Here is a 22,091-nt window from a genome sequence, read left to right as displayed (position 1 = left end):
TTATCAAAATTAGTTGGTCAAAACCAAGTGACAAAGCCAGGACAAGAGGCCGCCCTCCTGAGCTGCCACCATTTCTTCATGGGAATGACAGAACCCCATCTGCTGCCCGCTTCCCGCGTGGTTTTAGCCCGGGTCTGTGGGCGCTCGTGTTCAGACAGGACATCGGAGCTCAGAGCTGAGTGGCACCAGGTGCTGCTGTGTCCTAGCTTGACTCCACACTGATCCTCTGAATAAAAAATGACAAGAGACTAGCGTCCAGGCCATACTTTATTTTACAGAAGTGGTGGCCCCAGAGCCACGGGGACTTGTTCCAGAGAGTAGGCACAGTGCCTGAGGCTGCACAGGGGGATTCATGCCTTCTCCTCGGTCCCCATGACCAAATTAAAAAAAAAAAATCACACGTCACACAGCCACACCCATCCCCGTTCCCTTTCAGTAACAGTCAATTCAGCTTTCTAGCCACATTGGCCACAACTGAATTTACAGAGAACCATGCAGCCAAGAAACCAGAGCCATGGAGGGGAAGAGGCCTGCGTTGGCTTCCCGCACCCCCTGTCCCATAGCAGCAAAGTGACTCCGCCAAGCCACTGTGTGGTTGGACAATGACAGGACAGGCTGTAAGACAAGGCTGGGACCCCGAACACCAGGCTTGGAAGACGACCACTTTTCGGGCAAGATAACTAGTGGAGCCAAACGCTAACTTGAGGCTAATGTGACACAAAATCCCTTCCCTCCCCAGGTCCTGGGGCGTGTCTGTGGAGGGCTGGATTTTGGTTATTTTGGGTGACACGGGTTGCTGGCATCACTGCCACAGCCCTGGTTGCTTTGGGATGGAGGCTTGACTGGAGGGTGACGGCGCCTTATATCACACTAACTAAACTAGCTCGCATGGACCATTCATCTGCAGCAAGCAGGGTCATCAGTCTGCGAGCGAGCGCGGGATGCACACGGACCACTAGGAGAGCCCATGCCAGGAACGCATGCTGCCCAGACAGCAAAGTGAGGTGATGTCCTTCTCAGGCCAAATGGATGAGGTGGTTCTGCCTTCCCACCGCCCTGGTGCACCGGCCTTCATAGGACACGGTGGCACTGTGCAGTATCCCAAGTCCTCAGTGGCATCAGTGAGCATCCTTCAGCTAAAATATGACTCTAAGGGTCCAGATAAACGAAAGCGGCCCGGGAGCTGGCCTGGTGGTGGCAGGGAGGGCCACTGATGGACGGCCCCTAACCACCACCTGGACCGTTTATGCCCTCCCAACTAGAAGGGCTTCAGGAGCTCTTTGTTCTGACGTGACTTGGGGGTGGCAGGGTAGGGGAGCCTGTGACCAGCTCAGCTCTTAAGTTCTGGCTTTCCTTCCAGAACTTGATCCTCCCCCTCAGACTCTGGGTTTTCAGCTGGGCCAGGCGGTTCTGAAGGTGGGGCCTGTACAACCAACCACACTTCACTAACAAGGCAGAAGGACCTCGGAGGCCCCTCCCTCGGAACGGAAATGGAGCTTTCTCTGAGCTTAGGATTTGTAAGGCACTGAAATTAACTAGAGCCAGGGGAGGGGGAACAAAATGGGGAGGGGGGATGAGTGACCCTGGATGCTATCTTTCCAACCCCAGGGAGGGGTCCTCACAGTAGCAACAGGGCGGATGCCCCTTTCTCACTCTGTGTGGGAACCACCCCTGTGTGACACAGTCATGAGCATGTGCGCCCATTGTGACTCAGTGGACGCTAGAGGAGGCCTGGATGGTGGGAGCCAAGAAGGGAAAGCCCAGGAAGGCTAGGCTCCCATCTTGTCTGTGTTCGAGGAGCAGTCCTGAGTGGGCTCAGCGATGGCTGGGGTAGCCTGAGCACACGGAAGCAGGGGCAGGACAGTCCGAAGATGGCAGAGAGTACTTTGGAGTAGACCTGGCTTTGGCACAGCACATCCTGAGCCTGCCTGCCAATCAGATGCCCTCCTGCCCCTGAGACCAAGTGGAGGGCGGACCCTCCTTTGCCCTTTTGGGGCTGATGCAGGCTATGCAGGCGGAACTCCAAGGCATCCACCCCCTTCACGGAGTCAGCCAAACCCGTGCAGAGGTGACCTGTGGGGAGCCTGTCTGGACTCAGCTGTGGAATCCACAGCACGAGCCAGGTGTGAGGTTGCACGGAAGCAGCGGTGCTAGCTCCCACTTACGCAGCCCCTCCCACGCGACAGGCCCTTTGTGTGGGTGACATCGAGTAGGTAGGGATTTCTACCTCCTTTCACAGATGAACGCGGGGCACACAGGGGTCAGGTGACTAGCCCAGAGTCAGTCACACAGCTAGTAAGTGGCTAACCTGGGACTGGGACTTAGGTCTGTCAGACTCCAACTCCCACGTGCTTCTGCTTGCCGGAGCTGCCCTGGAGGCCGCCGGGCTGCCTCGGGGATTTGGAGGGGTTTCTTTCTGAAATCTGGGAAAGCAAAGAAGCTGGTGCGAGCGAGCGAGCGAGTCCCTTCCCAAGCATCTGGCTCCCTGGTGCCCTGCTCAGTGCCTGGCGGCCTTGCAGATCTTGTCGTACACCTCAGGGAAGGCGTCCTGGCAGCCAAGCTGCTTTCGCAGCTTGTGGTACAAGGAGCCATCGAACATCTCCCAGAATTCCTCGCGGTTCATATAGCAATCGGCGTATAACATCTGGAACCTGCGTGGGAGGGAAGGAGTGCAGAGGTGAGGGTGGACAAGGTGGGTGAGGGACCCCTGTGTCTCCAAACCCTGGGCCACTCACCCGTGCACACTGCGCACAAATTTCTCCAGCTGCCTCATGCAGGACCTGGCCTCGAAGTGCTTCACGCGCGGCTCCCCGTATGCCCCGATGTCCACGTAGAGCTCAGCCTCGTCTCCCTTGGGATGCACAAGTCCCGGCTGGCTGGGCAGGATGAACGGGCACAGCCAGATGGGGTAGACCTGAGAGGTCAGAGAAACAGGTCGGCCCGTCTTTTCCCAGAAGGTGGCAGACAGAGCTAGTTCACCCACATCCCGCAAAGGGGATCTTTGACTCTGCACCCCACTAGAGGCTCCCAAATGCTCCCAGCTCCAGCTCCCACTCCAGCCCTGCCAGACACTCCCAGCTTATCAGGACACTACAGTCCGAGTGGGCCAAGACCCCTAATTGTGAACTTGGAGAAACCAAGACCCAGAGGGCAGATACACAAAGATGGGTGGGTGACACAGCTCTAGGGAGAAGGCCTGGGTTCCCTGGGACCATGCCCGCCCGGTCACTCAGCTTACGTGGATGTCATTTTGGAAGGTGCGCAGGGCCTGAGGCAGGCATTTCATGGGCACCAGCATGTCCTGAACCACGTGGTGCTGCTCATACAGTTTGCGCAGAGTCTCGCCCTGGGTGAGCTTCAGGAGGGAGATCTTGGGAGGCACCATCCAGCCAAAGAGGTAGCGGAAGATGGGGTTGTTGCCAAAAGGGATGATGTCCTAAAAGACAGAGACGGGATGGGAAGGAGGCGGGGCCAGGTCCACTAGGGACAAGTAACTCCAGGGTGCAAGCCCCTCTTTACAGGAGGAGACCTAGCACTTTACCGGATGGATCTGGGTTTGAGTCCATTTCGCACATTTACCAACTATAATGGCCTTGGGCTAGTTACATAGCTTCTCTGAGCTCAGCTTCTCTATCTGTGAAAAGTGACATTCTAGACAAACAGACACTGCGACCAGTGCCAAGAGCACAATAAGGGGACTATCATTCCCGCTCTCAAGAGGGAGTCAAAACGGTTGGCATCCCATAAATATTTGCCAAGTGGATGTTGTCCACTGAAGAGAGGAATTCTTAGAGAGCTTTAACAATTTTTCTAAGGTCTGCAGCAAGGATGGCTCTCACCAGGTGGACAGAGCCTAGCTCCCAGAGGCTACCAGTTAGTTTGTAAACAGCCAACCACTCATGCACCCGCTTCCCCTGGTCTTCCTGAGATCCTCATGGGCAGATGTCTCTAATGCCTTGGGCCTCGCTGCTTCTTCCTCCCCACACCCTTAGCTCCCTAGCTCACAACATTTTGAATATGCTAGGCCCAGAGAGTGGCAATATTAGGAAGTGTGGCGATGTTGGAATAGGTGTGGCCTTACTGGAGGAAGTGTGTCATTGGGGTTGGGGGTGGGCTTTGAGACCCTCCTCCAAGCCACGTGGGAGACAGTCTGCTCCTGGCTTCCTTTGGATAAAGATGTAGAACTCTCAGCTCCTTCTCCAGCACCATGCCTGCCTGGAAACTGCCTCACTTCCACCTTGATGATAATGAACTGAACCTCTGAACTTGTAAACCAGTCCCAATTAAATAAATGTTGTCCTTTATAAGAGTGGCCTTGGTCACGGTGTCTCTTTATAGAGATGGAAACCCTAACTAAGACACTCACTCCTCCCAGAGTGTAGGGTACAGACAGGACTCTAGACAGCAGTGGAGCTAGGACAGAGGCAGAGGGAGCTTCCGAAGGTTCTCCCAGAATGGGAGCCCAAAGCAGCAATATGTGCCAACTGCTAAAAGCCCAGCGGCACCACCCACGCATCCCTGGCATCAGGGCTCTCCTCTGAGGGCACCTGTCCACTGTCCATCTATCTGTCTGATCCACACAGCAGACAGAGTTTAACCAGCCGTTCGGCTCCCACTGTTGTGTGCTGTGCATCAGAACATAGCAATGCGAGCCGTGCTAGCCACGTCGCTCATCTTCATGTCTATGGCTTCTGTCTGGCTAGGAGGACAGAAGAGTACCGGAAGGGACTGAATATCCCACAAACCACCTCTCCATCCACTCCCATAGCCCGCACAGATGTAGAACCATTTATTTAAGCAGCTCTACATTCGCGAACACTTAGATTATTCAAAGATTATCAATAAAGATCCTCGGCACATGTCTTTGTCCATCAACATATACATCCGATGTTAAGTTCCTGGACACGGACAACCCTAGATTAAACATTGTGGGTATCTTTAAGCCATTTTCCACAGGGAGGAAGGTGAAGAAGGTGGCAATGGAAGGATGGTGTCCTGCAGCGAGGTGCTTGCATTCTGAAATTGTGTGTGTGTGTGTTCTTTATCAGAAAGGTCTCAGCTTCTGTAAATGTCTATAACTCCACCTAGTAGGAAGTTCCACCCACTTCCCCAGGGTCATTCAGAACTGTGTTCCTTCTCAGGAAACCACCCAGGACAGAAGGGAGTTCCTTCATCAGGCAAGGAGGAGGGGAGAAAGACCAGGTCTAGGGGCAGAGGTGTGGGCAAAGTCCACGGATCTCAAAGGGCACACTATTCTGAAGGCCAGCCCTGCCTGGCGCTCCTGTGGGCCAGCTGAAACCTTGCTCACCTGAAATCGTGTGAGCAACAGCGCAGCCTCTCCGGCAGCCCAGCCCGGTTTCCCTACGGCCTGGCTGTTCTAGTGTCAACCCCAGGTAAGCACACACAGGTTTAAGCACCTGTTCTTCAGTTCCTGCCTGTAAATGGAGGTGGGTTAGGGACAGTGCTCACTTAACAGCACAAAGACAAGGCAAGCCTCATTTTGAGCACAGACTGAAGTGGTTTAAAATTTCTCCTCCTGAGACTGGGGGCTCAGCACCCCTCAACTGGAGCGGATTCGACTAAACGACACGTGGAGCTGACACATGGGGTGTGGCAGGAGTAACTGGAAATCATGACGCAGTAGGCACGCGGCAGAGTCTGCAGAGTCTCTCTTGGTGATCTGTCATGGGGGAGGCCACCGCTCTGCGGTGATGCAGCTCAGGCGGCCTATAGTCAGGAGCAAGGGCTTCTCCATCCATCTCCATCCATCCATCACCCTCCCACGCCCTCTGCAATCTGCCTGCCCTACTTCATGGCACCTCTCAATGAGGCCCGGACCATGGCCCCACCCTCTCACCCAGTCACAGCTCCCCTCACCTCACATTCGTGGCCCTCATCACTGAGGCACAGGCCACTGTATCTCCTCACGGCACCCTGGAAGGCTGCAGCTCTGCCTTACTGAGTCCAGGACCACCTCTGCCTCCCTTTGCACTCATACTTGGTGGTTTTAATACTCACAGATGTGATCCACCCACACTTTGGTACCCCACCTCCCCAGCCTGGTTTGCCTTTATTTTCCAGAAGTCGTATCTTTCAGAGCTTGAGCTACAGCTCTTAGGTCATATCTCAGACAGCACTGTCACCATGGTGATCCAACCTCGGAGCCAAACCAGTCCCAGTATATCTTTTCCCTGAGCCAGTTGGACCACATGGGATTATCTCAGCAGCAGAGCTCAGATGCGGGAGGAAAAGAGCTTAAAATATCAGCTAGCTGGTCCTTTAAGAATGTTCCGGAGCCTCAGACGATTAGTGTCTATATTTATCTACTTCACAGTTCCTATCGTCCAACCTCCCCTAGAGGTGGCTGGCTCTACCCACCTGGTGTCACTTTCACAGTGTGAAAACCCACAGTCACACTCTGGCCTTGACAGTTTCAGGAGGCTGAATCTCGTGGTCATTCCCAGACAATGAACTTCCTATTATCTAAAGGACCATTTGCATGTCACCCCTCGCAAGCTGTGGCCATCCCCTGGCTGAAATTCCTACTTCTGATTTCATCGGGAAATTACAGGCAACCAGAAGGGAACGCCCTCAACTTCCCACCTCCCAGCTGTCCCCAACTTCAAGTGCCCGTTCCCTCCTTCGCATGCCGCTAAGAGGCCACCAAGGCTCCATCCCACTGTTCAAAACAGTCACACCCCACAGATCATTCCCTCATCAGCCCCATGACACATAACCATGATGGCATTTCTTCTGAAAACCATCAGAAACGAGTCTTTCTTAGCTCCCTCCTCAGCTCCGGCCCCCGTCCCCCCGGGTCTGTCTGTCCCGTCCCCTGGGTCTGTCTGTCCCGTTAGAAGTAGCCTCTGCCATCGGTCTGCCAGCCCAGCTATTCAACACTCACTCTATCCCTTCAACTCACTTAGCACCCAACCCTTTCGGGAAGGTCTTTACTGGGCTATGGTTAAGGGTACCTTCTCTTCCGCTGGCTCCTCCTGCCCAGGGCTGTACAGCACCCAGGGCTAGGCCTTTTTATGCACCTACTATATATTATTTAAATACCATTTGCCAGAAAAAAAAAAAAAAGGCCAGTTGTGGCTGAGCAGGCCTATGTGCTTAGCATCTGGGGTGGGTACAGGAAGAGAAAGGTTAGTCTCAGTTACATAAAGACCATCGTGGGCTATGAGAGACCTTATCTCAAACACAAAACATCTCCCCCTACAAATTCAAAAACATTTCTCTGTCACATGCCCATATTTAAACACATGGCCTCTACCTCTGCTGAGACCCTCTGGTCCTCAAACACATAGTTGACTGGCTACCAATTCAGGGCCCTACTTGCATTCCCAATGGAGTAGATATGCTCTGGGCAGAATTTCCAGTGCCTGTCACCGTGTGCTGTTTCCACCCACCTCCCAGCTTCATGTCATAGCTAGGGGACCTCTCCTACCTAGTTCTTGGGTCTCCAGCCTTGACCACATGCCAATCTGTCTGGCAATCTTGTAGGTTGGTTCAGTAAGTCAGTCCTTCCTGGGCCGCAGGCTACATTTCGTCTCCCTTGCTTCCCAGACAACAGAAATCTTTCATCTCCTCTTCCATGACCACTCAGCCCCCAACCTACCCAACTCTCCATCCAGCTACCAAGGATAATCTTTAAAAATAAAAAAGTAGGACACATCACCTTCCTGCTCCAAGCCCCACTGAGTTCCTTGCTCCTACAATAAAGCATTCCGTTCTCACTTGACCTACAAGGAGCCATGTGACCCAGCCTCTGGCTGCGTGTGACCTCATTCTGTACCGCGGCTCTAGCTCAGCGACCTAGCTGTGTTTCAGACAGATCCAGCTCAGGAGACTGCAGCTGACTCTTGCTTGCACAGTAGGTGCAAAATGTTCAACCGTGAAAGAGTTCCAACCTTGAAGCTCCCGGAGGCAGGCACAGATTGGCGGATGGAGAGAGAATCTTCATGATCTTGCATTTGGTAATACATTCCTTTTTTTGTTTTTATTTTGTTTCTATTGTTACTTTTTGTTTTTTTTTTTTCGAGACAGGGTTTCTCTGTGTAGACCTGGCTGTCCTGGAACTCACTCTGTAGACCAGGCTGGCCTCGAACTCAGAAATCTGCCTGCCTCTGCCTCCCAAGTGCTAGGATTAAAGGCGTGCGCCACCACCGCCCGACTACTTGTTAATACATTCCTAAGTATGACACTTGGGACATTGGATAAAAACAGTCATTTACAGGAAAAGCATGTGCATACATCATCACACGAGGCCAAAACCATGAAAAGCAAGGGACGGGATGGGAGAAATATTTGTAAATCATGAATCTGCTGATGGTTTAGTATCTTGTGTGAAGATGTTTAAGTACGTGAAAAACACAGACACGTCAACAACAAAACACGAACAGCCCAAGACAAATGAACAAAGAGGCTCCTGAGATGGCCTGGGGGATAAAGGCGCTCGCAGCCAGGCCCAGTGAGTTGAGTTTAATCCCTGGAACCCACAGGTAGAGAATTGATTTTTGTAAGTTGTCCTCTGACCTCCACATGTCCATCATGGTACATGTATGTTTTACCCATACACACACACACACACACACACACACACACACACACACACCAAAAATGAATAAATGGACTAAAAAAACCAACCAAAGACCCCACAAATGGCCCATAAGCACTTGACAATGCTCAATAGGAAGGGGTCAATAAGGAGCTACACCCTCTGGGGCACCACTGCACATCTAAGGGTGACTGTAATAATGATAGCTTACAAATTAGAGAGTAAGTACTGGGTAGGAAGGAAGACCAGGATGCTACCAGGCAAAATGTAAACATCATAATGACTGGGAGGCAGGGTGGCAGGACCTCCACCAGTTAAGACACGACTGCCATTCCCCACTTCCTGTGAGTGTATGTGTGTGTTTGTGTGTGTTGTGTGTCTCCTAAAGAATGCACAAAATGCTTACTTACACAGTGGGTTTCCTTATGGTACAAAGAATCCATCTGGGACCCTATGGAGGTGAAGCTACACAGCTCCGTGTGCACTGAGCACCCTGAACTACGCACCAGACACTAGTTAATGCTCGTGGCCTGCCACGGCTGTTCCGCTGCCCAGAGACTCTCCTGGAGGTTTTCTGTGGCCTGTGCTCAAGTCCAGGTGCCACCTCACACACCATCTCCTAAGGTTCTGACCTGTCCAGTCATCCCTACAAAATAATGACAGACTTATGCTCACCTCAAGACTCAACTTGACTCTCCCTCCTCCTTTTGCACAGCCTTTCCTCCTCCTATTTTAGCCCCACACAGAGCTAGAGTCCCTCTGCTCAGCGATAGTAACGCTTCCAGGAAGATAAAGGTCTACCTTTTCCAAAGTAAGGCCCACTCTCAGTGTCAACGGTGAAAGCCTTCTCCCTGCAGCCGGCTGTCCCCAGCCTAAAACACAGCAAGTGGTCTGCTGGACCATAAGAACGAGGCCATTTCCTTCCCCAGAGAGACAGAACTGTGGCCACAATGTGAATGGCTGCTGTCCCTGCCAGGGCCCGAGAGAGCCAAGCCTCACCTGGAGCTCCCAGAAGATGCTGCGCGTGTGTCGGTGGTAATAGTGCCTCAGGGGAATGTACTCCAGGCCCTCTCGGTTTGTCTTCAGGTAGTTCTCCACATGCTTGAAGAACCACGGCTTGTAGTAATTGCCAATGCTATTCAGCTGAAATGACAAGAGGGCATTGTGATCAGGCCACAGAGGAACCGCTGGGGAACAACAGTGATCCAGCCGCTGTCTAAGACGCTTGGCCTTTGCAAGGCTCTGACGTGCGTGTCAATTGTGGCCTTGGAGAGTCTTCAAAGCCTGGCGGGTTGGGCACAGCAGGGACTCTCCCGCAGAGAGCAGACACTCAGGGAACCACAGAGCTGTACTATGCATGTACATGTTATATGTATGTATATGTATGTTTATGTTTATGTATATGTATGTATATGTATGTGCTATGCAGCTGGCTCAGGAAGGCTGAGGAGGTTAGTTGCTCAGGGCCTGATTAGAAGTCAGTGTTCTCGGGGTCAGTGATAATTCAGGGCTCTGCCCAGGTTAGCTCCCTGCTGCCCTTCCTGAGCCAGCGCGGCCAACCCTGACTATGACCCACGGCTCCAGCTCCAGCCAACCACGGCACTTTGCTGCTGTTACTCGGCCTGGCACCAGCCCTCTGAGCTCAGCATTTTCCCTGTATTTTCCCTCTCCTGGAGGGGATGTCCCAGGTGGTTAATGTCCCCCAATGCCTAAATGACACAGTGGCCTCACAGACCTCAGAGGGTCAGGCCTTGATCTGCCGGGTGCCAAGATGACCTAGCTGCTCAGCCCTCAGCCCCCACTCCTCTGAACTGAATTCTGGGCAGGTTCTCGGGAAGAGAGTGGCTTCTAGGCTTGGGAGGCTGGGCCAAATATGGCCTAGCCATACAGGTGCAGGCTACTCTCTAACCCTGTTTTCTGTGAGTGTGAATTATCAATAAAATATATACATTCTCTATCACACACACACACACACACACACACACACACACACACATACACACACACACACACACACACACACACACACACACACACACACACACACACGCTCAGGGCTTTGGCTCTGTCAAAAACAAAGTAAAACAGTAAAGCCCAAATTAAGACCATATTACACACTATACTGTTCTACATGCCATTCTGCTTTTCCCATGTATAAGCCACGAGGCTGATCCTATGATTAGCCTGTGAGCCTACTTTCTATATGGCAAGATGGAGACACTGCTGACTGGAATGGCTGTGTAGGTCAAACACATAGCAGAGGGCACACCTAGCATGGGCGTGGCCTACAACATCTGTTCCTTGGCCTCCTGATGGTCTTTCCCTCTGCAGCAGGCACCTGGGACTCCTCTGGGTACCACCCTCTTGTGGAGGCTCCTTTGCTGGCAGGCCCCTCTGTGGGGAGGAGAGTGGGAGCCGTGGTTTTGCACAAGTGCAAGACAGTTGTATATAAGAGTCTGTTTGCCCAAGCTGGCTTCTCTCTGGACAGAGGTAACAGAAGGGGACCGAAACCAGCGGCAGATGAAGCAACTTGATCTAAGGCAGTGTGGGCCAGGCCACCTGCCAGGCAGTGGCAGCTACTGGGTAATTAAGCCGAAACTTGGGGTGTCTGGGTCCAAGCTCATCAGGAAGCACACGGTACCAGAGAAGCCCAGAAACTGGAAGAAGCCAGCCAACCATCACTCAGGACACGGAGCAGCTGGGAACCCAGGCCACTGCAGAGGCTCACGCTGGCTTCAACACAGCCACGGAAAGCCACCTCTGGCCTGGTCTCAAGTGGGTTCCATCCTCAAAGGGAGCCTCACCCCTCACCCGTCACCCTTCACCGTGCTTGGCTGGCTTTTAAACTGGGATGCTCGGCCCATCTGACAGTATCTACTACCCTCCTGTCCCAACTCTACTTGCACTTGGTGTCCTGGTCTTATCTTATGTGCTAGGCCAAATGGCAAGACTCTCTGGCCTCTGGTTTTTTGTTTTAGTTTTTTTGGATTTTGCTTTTTTTGAAACAGGGTTTCTCTGTGTAGCCCTGGCTGTCCTGGAACTCACTCTGCATACCAGGCTGACCTTGAACTCAGAAATCCGCCTGCCTCTGTCTCCCAGAGTGCTGGGATTACAGGTGTGCGCCACCACCTCCCGGCTCCTCTGGTCTTTTCTACCACTTGGCTTGTAAGAGCTCCTGCAAAGGTCTTGGGACCTTTGGTTCCCTCCTCAGGAGGTACGGGGACCGAAACACTTTGGGAGCTAAGCAAATCCTTTTAAGCAGTCACCATGCTGATGGCATCTAATCTCAGACTACATTGAAGTTATTTCAGTAACAGTAGGTGGCGTCTCTTGACCTACCCTCCCCTGTGGACAGTCTCTAAGGAAATGCCCTAGAGAAGCTGCAATACCTCTGGACCAGATACCCCTTAGGTGATTAGGAGTGGGGGGCTCACAACGGCTAGGCTTGAGGCTGGAGAGAGCTAGAACACTTCAACTCTGCAGCTGCTGCTATTAACGCTCCTGGACGCCCTCGTCCAGACATGTGTCCTGCAGGAATCAATGCCATGGACACTAAGCTCTAGATGCTTCTGCTCAGGGACCCATGTGACCCCGAAGCCAAAGACAAGAATGTAAACCCCTAGGCTGGCTGGGCATCTCCAGGAGTCTCTGTCTCTGACTGGGTCTCATTTCCTAATATGAAGAAGGGATTGTTCCCCATGATTTTTGAGTCTTTTTCAAATATATTTTACTGAAGCTAGAGCCTCATTTGCATCAGGTCAGCACGCAGCTACAGGGCTAAACCTCTAGCTCTCCGTTTCAACTGAACAAAAATTTTATTTGGTGTGTATGTGTGTCTGTGTTTGTGTGTAACAGAGGACAACTTGTGGGAGTTAGTTCTTCCCCTCTGTCACGAAGGTCCTGGGGATCAAATTTAGGTGGTCAGCCTGGGTGGGAAGTATCTACAGAGCCATCTTGAGAGCCCTGAGGTATAGACCAAGAGCCTTAAGGGATGCCAATACTTTGCTGAAGGACAAGTTTCCTCGCTGCTTTGCTAATTAAATAAAAATAAAACTAGAAGCAAGTTAAACTGCCAACTAAGGACAGACAGGGCATTTGCTCAGTGCGCTGCTCTGCGGGCATTACGTTGACGAAGGTGACACAGCTCAGGACAACGCTTACCCACTTAAACAAGGCAAATTTGAAGAGACAATCACAGGTGAGGGCAGCCAAGCTAGAAAACTCTGTAAAGATGTGTTCAACCTCAAAAGTAACAAGAGAGCTACACAACAAAGAGGGACTATTTTTAACCTTATCAGATTGGCAAAAATCAAAGTGTGATACTCTCCACAGCTGGCAAGCGAGGCGGGGGAAGCCTGAGGCTGGACGCAGGCGCGCACACGGCTGCCCCACTGAGGGCTGTGTGTTCTCTCACACACATTTCGGGTGCTCACACCTTTTCATTCATAAACAGACAGGCAGGAAAGGACCAGAAGAGAGTCTTACATCTTCAGAGAAGTAAGTGCTTATCGGGAATAATGGCTCAGGCCAAGTATTTACACACAACCAAGTGGCTTGGATTGGACAAAGCCGGGCCATGCACAACCACGGACACTGATCGACGCAGAGAGAACTGCGGACGTGATTATCCGGGGTGAAGGGAGGCTCCTTAGCTTGCCTGCACGCTCAACACCGACATCCTAGTTCATAATTTAACAATTTGAAAGAGGTTTTCTGCATGAGGGGGAGATAAATGAGGGACTATTTTGGGTCACATGTGTGGGTGGGACGTTTATTTCTTTATACTTCTGGGTCTCTTACGATAAGCACAAATCCTGTCTGAATGGAGGAAAAAAGAACAGAACCCTGCCATTAAAAATCATTTGATTGGGCTGGAGAGATGGCACAGAGGTTAAGAACACTGACTGCTCTTCCAGAGATCCTGAGTTCAATTCCCAGCAACCACATGGTAGCTCAGAACCATCTGTAATGAGATCCGATGCCCTCTTCTGGGGTGTCTGAAGACAGCTACTGTGTACTCATATACATTAAATAAATAAAAATCCTTTTTTAAAAAAAAAATTACTTGGTTGCTGGGTATTGTGGCACAGGCTTCTAATCCCAGCACTTGGTAGGCAGAGGCAGGTGGTTCTCTGAGTTTGAGGACAGCCAGGTTTACATAGTAAGATCTAGACCAGCCAGGACTACACAGTGAGACTGCCTGACACAAAAACAGAAACTAACCAATGAAAAATCCAGAACAACCCCAAAAACATTACAGTGATTCACACCAATAATTCCAGAACTCACACTCAAGAGACTAAAGCAAGATGATCGTTCTAAGTTGGAGGTTAGCCTGGACTACACAGTGAGCTCCAGGACAGCGTGAGCTAGTTGGTAACCCTGTCTGAAAACGAATAAAGATTAAAACATTACTCACTTGTTATATGTAATTAAGATGTTAATAAAACATTAGACATTGCATGGAGAAAGCTGAGGGTGTGACCATTTGCTCTGGAGGAAATGTCAAGGCAATTACTGTCCTGGCTCTGCCACCTTGTAGAAATTTAAACTGGCCCTTGCAGCATCAGTTTCCTCATCTATGACATGGGCTGTCATTAGACAACAGGCTTTGTCTATGAGAGGAGGAGACAGGCCTCTTGTGGCTGCTCACATCTGAGGGGAGCCTGTTGCCTTCATCCCGGGGGACCACGCCACACGAAGCCCCCGCCCACCTTTCTTCCCCTGGCCTACCTTGCTGGGCTCTACGTCATCCGTCATGACCCCTGTCATGATGACAGCCTCATCTAGGGAGTACAGCAACCCTTCCACGAAGTGGTTCTCCAGCCGCTGGGACTCATGGGTGAATTTTTCACAGATGGCCTCCAGGCCCCGCACTGGCTCAAACCGCAGCTTGATGTACTTCTTGGCAGGGATGATGCGGATCTCAGCAGCCACCAGGAAGCCCAGGGTCCCACAGGACCAGGGTACGGCATAGAACAGGTCTGAGTTTTCAGACTGTGAGAGAGAGTTGGCACAGGCTGAGAGCTGGCCCTCCGACGGTCAGTGAGGGGGCATAGGGCCCAGACTGGAGTCCCCGCCTGTTGCTATCGCCTGTACTCAATCTTCCCTCTGCAATTCCTACTTCATGTTTAACCTCCTACTGCTCCCTGTATCAGGGACACTCAGCTAAACAGCACCCACTTCCTGCTGCCAAGGCCTAGGCCCTGAACCACACAGCAAGGTCATGACCAGAACTGCCCAGAGACCCCAGAGGGAGGACTGAGGGGACAAGGAGGGCACAGTGCAGGGTACATGAGCTGGATTCCTACTGGAGTCAGGGTAGCCAGGAGGCATGAACAGGCACTAAAAGTAACAATACCTGTCCTGGTTCACTTTACCCTACTCAGAGTCCGGCAGGACACTGAGCACATTTGACATTACTCACATAGGCACGCGAGTTGACCTGTCTCAGTCAAGGCTCCCTGGAGAGTCAGCTGCACCAACTGGGCTCAGGTAGGATCTCCCAAATCTGATGCAGTGTCCGTTGGCTATTCTAAGTTAGATTCTTTATGTCTAAAAAGAGCCCCTTTTCAAAAAAAAAAAAAAGTCCAGCCTCGGGCTAGTTTACGAATAGGCTAGTGGTGTGCCAGTGTTATTAACATACTTTGCCCTGGTGGCAGGCAGGATGGGGGTAGTGAGACAGAGGACTAGACAAGGGTGTTCTGAGGAAGGCAGCAGAAGCCTCAGGCACAGCAGGGATCTGTCAACCAACCCAGGCCCTGGGCTACTAGCTCAGCTCACTGTCCCAGTGAGCTGTCCAGAGCACAGCAGCACGAACTGCCAGAACTGCACCCTGCTCTATGCTCCCCCCAGTCCCAGCACCTTCCTCCTCCAGTTCACACAGCTCTCAGAGGAGAGACCGGCCTCAGAGAAGCCCACCTTCCTCTTTCTTCTCCTGATAATGAACAGACAGGGCTCAGGTGAGTCTGTGTGAAGATGTACTGAGCCCATGTCTTAGTTCCTGGCTGACTGGGGTCTTTTTATCTCAGACCTGAACTCCTGAGCTAGCCATCCTTTGCCGGGCTCTCTTCTAGTGGCTGTGATGTACACACCTTGAACCCAATTACTGACGTTTAAGTCTTAGCGGTGTAGGATTTACTCTGTGTGACCCTGGGCAGGTTATTAACCTTTCTCTGTGCTTTAGCTTCCCATCTGACTCTGGGTAATCTTAGTACTCACTCATAGATTGGTGAAGAACGTAAACATAAGACGTGTTCTTAGCAGTGCCTAAGCTCGGCTAAGTACAGCCCAAGGAGAGCTTCCTCCCCGACTCCACGACTCCACGGTTGGTCCCCAGACTCCTCTCTGAACTCACCGGTGTGCAGCGCACAAAGCTGCCGTCCGCCAGGATCAGCTCGTAGGCAGTGCAGATGTGTTGGAACAGGCCATACTTGTGGGACGATGACTCGATGCCTGTGCCCATGATTAGGCCCCCTGCAGAGACATGCGTGTCAGCAGGGAAAGCCATGGTGTGCTGGGTGGGGCTGGCGGGAATGGGGCTGCTAAGATAGGGCATTCGCCATCAATCAGTTTGAGGAGCAGGAGTGAGAGGTTGTTGAGGAAAGGAGTGAGATGGTCACCACCCTCACCTCTGACCAGGCTTAGAGGTTAAAAAAAATTCTGTGTGTGGCCAGACAGTAGTGGCTGACGCCTTTAATCCTAGCACTCAGGAGGTAGAGGCAGGGGGATCTCTGTGAGTTTAAAGCCAGCCTGGTTTACAGAGGGAGTTCTAGACAGCCAGGGCTACACAGAACCCCCCCCCCCTCCTGAAAAAAAAAATATGTGTCTGAAGCCACTTTAAGAGGAACTCTAAGGAAGAGAGGTTACTGGGTGGCAGGAGCTATGACCTATGGGAAGGTGCTGACCCCAGATAAGAGCTCTGGTGGTCGCGGACGCTACAAGAGAGGGACCAGACTCATTCTGTGTTTGAGTGTGGTGTAACTGGAATGATGGACAGTCACAAGGAAGCCGATGGAATCAGAATATCTGAACCACTCAGAGATGGGGCACGGACATTTCTGACCCAAACAGGAAAGCAGACAGCCTGAAGAAGAGCCGCCCTATGGAAGGATGCCTGTATTCCTCTGCCGTGATCCTGCTGTGAACACGGAGTACTCACCCACTGTGAGGTCGTCAAGCTCAGGTAACACAGGCAGGGTCCAGCCAATGGAGTTCAGCAAAGCTGTCACTTGACCCATAGACACCAAGGGCTCCACTCGTACAATCTGTAGACAGAAGAGAGGCTGGGTCTGAGGGAAACGAAAAAGCCTGCGCAGTGTCCTCTCAGCCTTCCCAAGCACTCAGGCTGGAGAGTCCTCTACAGTCTCTATGGACCTTTCCAGAACACTGTCCTGCCTTTAATTACAGAGAAAATGATCTCTGGTTCTGAGTCCACTAATGTTGCATGCCATCTTCTAGAAGATCTCATAACAGCTGGGTGTGGTTACACACACTACAGCTGGGTGTGGTCACACACACTTGTAATACCAGCACATAACAAATGTTCAGTTAATCTCCCTAGATTATAGGAGAAATATTAATTTGGCATTTATAGCAAAGACGAGGGAGAAGACATCAATCACCCGCTTGGCGCTTCACTTACAGCGACAGTCCTGAAGCAGATCTGCCTTGCGTTCCCATATGTCTGTGCTGCTCTTTCGTATGCTTTGACACAACAGCCATACACACTAGTACAAACCCACACATACACATACTAAATATTTAGCACTAGAGGGGGGTTGGAAAGATGGCTCAGCAGTTAAGAGGTCCGGATACTCCTCCCAAAGACCTGGGTTTGATCCCTGCATGCACGCGGCAGCTCACAACCCTCTGTAACTACAGTTCAAAAGGTCAGATGCTCTCTTCTGGCCTCTGCAGGCACCAAGCATGCAAGGGATACACAAGCACGTGTGTAGGCAAAACACCCATAGACATGAAAAGAAATTAGCATTAGAGACGGGGACCACTCAGTGGATAGCACAGGTACTTGGATAGATGTTCAGATTCCAGCACCCATGCAAATGCCTGGGTGTGACAACCTGCCCAGTGCATGAGAGGCGGAACCCGGATCCTTAGAGCAAGCTGACTACCTAGACCTGCCAACCCTACGAGCTCTGGACTCAGGTGAGAAACCCTTGCCTCAATATATATAGTGGAGAGCAAGTAAAGAAAACACCCAACTTAACCTCTGACCTCTACAATTATGCACACACACACACACCAGCACATGTATGTACATCAACATACATGCAAACAGGCACACACACATGCAAACCACACAAGCAGATCTTAAAATATTTAGCACAAGGAGCTGGTGAGATGGCCCACACAGCAGTTGAGAGTACACACTTCTTGCACAAGGACCTGAATTCAGTTCCCAGTGCCTACATAGAGGCCCATAACCACCCAGTTCCAGGGGATCTAACACCCTTCTCTGGCTTCTTTGGGCACGGCACACAAATATACATGAAGTCAAAACGTTCACACACATAAAACAAAAATAAACAAAAATTAGCATTAAACTGTGAACATCATCCTTTATTATTAAGGCTTTCTGTAAAACTGATTTTTCACAGACACTAGTGAGCAATCACAGGCATATCTACATGCAGAGACAGAGTACTAAGGACCAGAGTTATCTGCTGTGAGAAGAAAAAAAAAGCAGAGTAAAATACACGGAACAGGAGTTTTCAAGAATGCAGACACAGGCCACAACAGTCTCCCATACTTGAGAGACCTGAGAGACAGACAAACTAGGCAAGCTCTGAGATTACCCACATCTGCCCAGAGTGAGGGAAACCTGGGCGGAGCCTGTATCATGATTTGCAGAAGCCCAGAACTCCAGAGGACCAATCAGAAAAGAGTTGTCAGCACAGGTATGATAATACAGTTCTGCCCAGAGCCCAGAGAGGAATATACTTGGAAGAACTGCAAAGAGCGCCTCAGAGTATTCAGGTATGGACTGGTATGACAAATTCAGCCACTGCCTGAGGCTGAGGCCAGGCAACCCAGCCGGAAGGGAAGGTTACAGGTAAAGACATCAGGAGGTTATCCAGGGCAGGACATAGTACCCATTCCCATGAGCCAGCCTGGAAAAATTGACTCGTGTGGTCTTGGGCAGGTCCTGAGAATGACTTGCCTCAGTAGCAGGGAACAATTAATCCAGATTAAATGGTACTCTGGTTCATTTTAAAAAAAAAAAATCAAGACCCAACAGATCAAATTGTTTCCAAGGAATTTAGTCGCCTCCTGGAAATATAGCCTCAAGACACGTTGGAATGCAATAGCCAACAGCCCTTAGGAAAAGGGCAGAATGCCCCAACAGTCCAGTTATAAGTTACAGGCATGCAAAGAGGCAGGAAAATACGGCCCATAATGATGAGAAAAATCCACCAAGACAGACAGACCTAGAACTAACTGACAGACAATAGAATTAGCAATCAGGGACATCAACTGGAGTCTCCTTATTCAAAGAGTTAAACTTCAGGGACAGCAAGAGGGCTCTCGAATAAAAAAAACTTGCCTTGCAAGATGGAAGATCTGAGGTCAATCTCCAGAAATCCAGACTTTTGAAAATGGTTCTCTGACCTCCCCATGTGTGCCACAGCATCGGCATCTGCACCTAATACCTATCTACCTACCTCCCTACCTACCCACCTACCGACCTCCCTACATACCTACCTACCTACCTACCCACCTACCTACCTACCCACCCACCCACCCACCTACCTACCTACCCACCCACCTATCCACTCATCCACCTCCATACCTACCTACCTACATACATACATACACACATACACAAAAATACTAGCAAGACCCAGTGTCTGAAATGAAAGATACAGTGGACTGGACTAACCGAAAACTGGGCATCACAGACAAGAGAAATAACTTGAACAAGGTAAAGAGGCCTAATACACCTGTAATAGCAGTCCCCAAAGGAGAGAAAAAGGAGGCAGAGAAAAAAAAAGGCCCTTAAAGTTTCTACAATGAGAAACTTACAAAATTTAAAGCCGAGAATTATGAAGAAAACTGTACGAAAAACTTTCATAATTAAATCGCTCAAACCCAGTGATTAAGAAAACAGCTGAAAAGAGAGGAGGAAAATCCTATTACGAGGCTGCTATTCTTCCTCCCTCCCTCCCTCCGCCTCTTCCTCCTTCTTTCTCGTCTTCCTCCTCCTCAGTTTTCCTAAATATACCTTTCCTGTTTTTTCCAGACTTTCTGTGCAGCCCTGGCTGGCCTTGACCTCAGAGCTCCACCGGCCTCTGTTGTGCTCAAGTCAGCTATGAATTTAATTTCCAGCATCCATGTTCAGTGACTTACAACCACCGTAACTCCAGGATCTGATGCCCTCCTCTGGCCTCTTTGGAGACTCACACACATGTGTGCATACACAGACACAGAAATAAAAATAAAATACATTAAACAAAAACCCCTGACAGAGTTCTTCTCAGAACAAAGGCAGTGGAATAACTTCTTTAAAGTACCAAAAGAATGCATATACTGTGATGTACACAAGAAATGTTAGGAGGTCCTTTGAGCAAAATACAAACAATGGACAACTGTAAATCTCTAGGACAGAATGAAAAGACTAATTCTACAGACAAACAGATGTTTCTTATATTTAAATTCCTTTAATAGGCAACTGGTCATTAAAATAATGATATAATACAGTGTGGACCTAAGAAAAATGTACACAGTAGTAGAAAGGATGGGAGGAAGGAAGTGGAAATAAATATAACGTCCTAAGATCTTTACCCCGTGTGTGAAGTGAGCTAACGTCATTGCTAAGAGGAAAATGTATACTGGAAGCCCCAGGCAGAGCTATAGAAGGATGCCAGACAGGACACTAGCACAGACTCACTAAGATGAGAACACAGGCAAGAAAAAGGAACAAGCAACAAACGCACAAAGAGAACACGTGACAGACTCAGGCCGTCACACCAAGTAAGCACAGTAGATGCAAATGTCTCACAACCTCAATTAAAACACAGAGAGGGGCTGGAGAGATGGCTCAGTGGTTAAGAGCACTGACTGCTCTTCCAGAGGTCCTGAGTTCAATTCCCAGCAACCACATGGTGGCTCATAACTATCCGTAAAGAGACCTGATACCTTTTTCTGGTGTGTATGCAGGCAGCTACCATATACTCACATACATAACATAAAAAAAAAAAAAAAAGCCAGACCCAACTGGGTAACTGGGTCTTGCCTGTAAAAGAAACACGTTTTGTTAGGTCAAGAGTAAATATTTAAAAAATACACATCATGCCACAGTTAGTCTAGTAACACTAGTGTAACCACTATGAGACTGAGTAGATTTCAGAACAAGTACTATGACTAAGTCTTTTTAAAAAGGTAATCTTCGAGATGCAGTGGTCACACATATCATCCCAGCATCTGAGAGCACGAAGCAGGTAGAAGGATGAGACATCTTTTCATAATGAAAAACAAAAAGGAGTTAATCAAAAGGACATTTAAAACAAGCATGCTGGTTATGCCTAGTACCAGAGGGAAGTGACAGCGCTGCAAAGACAGAGTTGGACAAGTCGATGAGCAATGACATCTAGACAACATTTGTCACTCCCAAACAGTTCATTCATGTGAGTGTACGTACACACACACACACACACACACACACACACGCAAATGGACTCACACTCAAGCACAAACACACAGACACATGCGCACACACACATGCATGCACACACTCAAGCACAAACACATACACACACATGCACGCACATGCACACACACACACACACACACGCACACACTCAAGCACAAACACAAACCATTAACTTGTCTTTTTTTTCTCCTTAAAAAGTTGAAAGCAGGGACTGGAGAGATAGCTCAGTAGTTTAGAGCACTGACTGTTCTTCCGAAGGTCCTGAGTTCAAATCCCAGCAACCACATGGTGGCTCACAAACATCCATAACGAGATCTGACGCCCTCTTCTGGAATGTCTGAAGACAGCTACAGTGTACTTACATAAAATAAACAAATAAATCTAAAAAAAAGAGAGATCTTGCTAAATATTTGGAAACTAACCATCCTTGTAATAACCTAAGGCAAGAGGGAAATCAAGAAATATTTTAGGGAGGGTGACATGGCTCGATAGACACTTGTCACCAAGCCTGACACCTGAGTTTGATCCTGACCCTGTAACATGGAAGGAGAGAACGTATTCCCACAGCCGTCTTCTGACCACCACACTCCCCACATGGGTGGTAAAATTCTGGTTTTCAAAAGACAAGCCATGGGCTAGGAGACAACATGGAATGATTTGGATTTCAAAAAATTAGCAAAAAATATGAATGGGCCTCCCCAAAGACAACATGCCAGAGGCTGGTAGGTGCGAAAGGGTGGCCAGAGTCTTCTTCAGTGGTAACAAGGAGACGCTGCTCCGCCACACCATGAAAATGGGCGAAATCAAGACCGGCTACAGCAGGTTCAGCAATATGAGGCGGTGGCAGGCACACACTACTCA

General features: G+C 50.1%; 1 protein-coding gene across 1 annotated transcript in view; it reads right to left on the bottom strand.

Annotated features, from left to right (window-relative positions):
* Positions 1-254: 254 nt before the first annotated feature.
* Positions 255-22,091, bottom strand: part of Dhcr24 (24-dehydrocholesterol reductase) — a 27,308-nt gene continuing 5,471 nt past the window's right edge. Inside the window, exons 3-9 of the mRNA XM_052176891.1 lie at positions 16,722-16,827; positions 15,918-16,036; positions 14,294-14,557; positions 9,560-9,703; positions 3,239-3,436; positions 2,736-2,914; positions 255-2,651 (exon numbers count right to left, since the gene is read on the bottom strand). Coding sequence (XP_052032851.1) covers positions 2,498-2,651; positions 2,736-2,914; positions 3,239-3,436; positions 9,560-9,703; positions 14,294-14,557; positions 15,918-16,036; positions 16,722-16,827 — 1,164 coding nt within the window. The 3' untranslated portion in view covers positions 255-2,497. The remainder of the gene's footprint in view (positions 2,652-2,735; positions 2,915-3,238; positions 3,437-9,559; positions 9,704-14,293; positions 14,558-15,917; positions 16,037-16,721; positions 16,828-22,091) is intronic.

The sequence above is a fragment of the Apodemus sylvaticus genome, chromosome 3 (assembly GCF_947179515.1).
Source record: "Apodemus sylvaticus chromosome 3, mApoSyl1.1, whole genome shotgun sequence".
Taxonomy (NCBI): Eukaryota; Metazoa; Chordata; class Mammalia; order Rodentia; family Muridae; genus Apodemus; species Apodemus sylvaticus.
The sequence above is the reverse complement of the archived record's forward strand: the minus strand, read 5'-3'. Positions and strand labels throughout refer to the sequence as shown.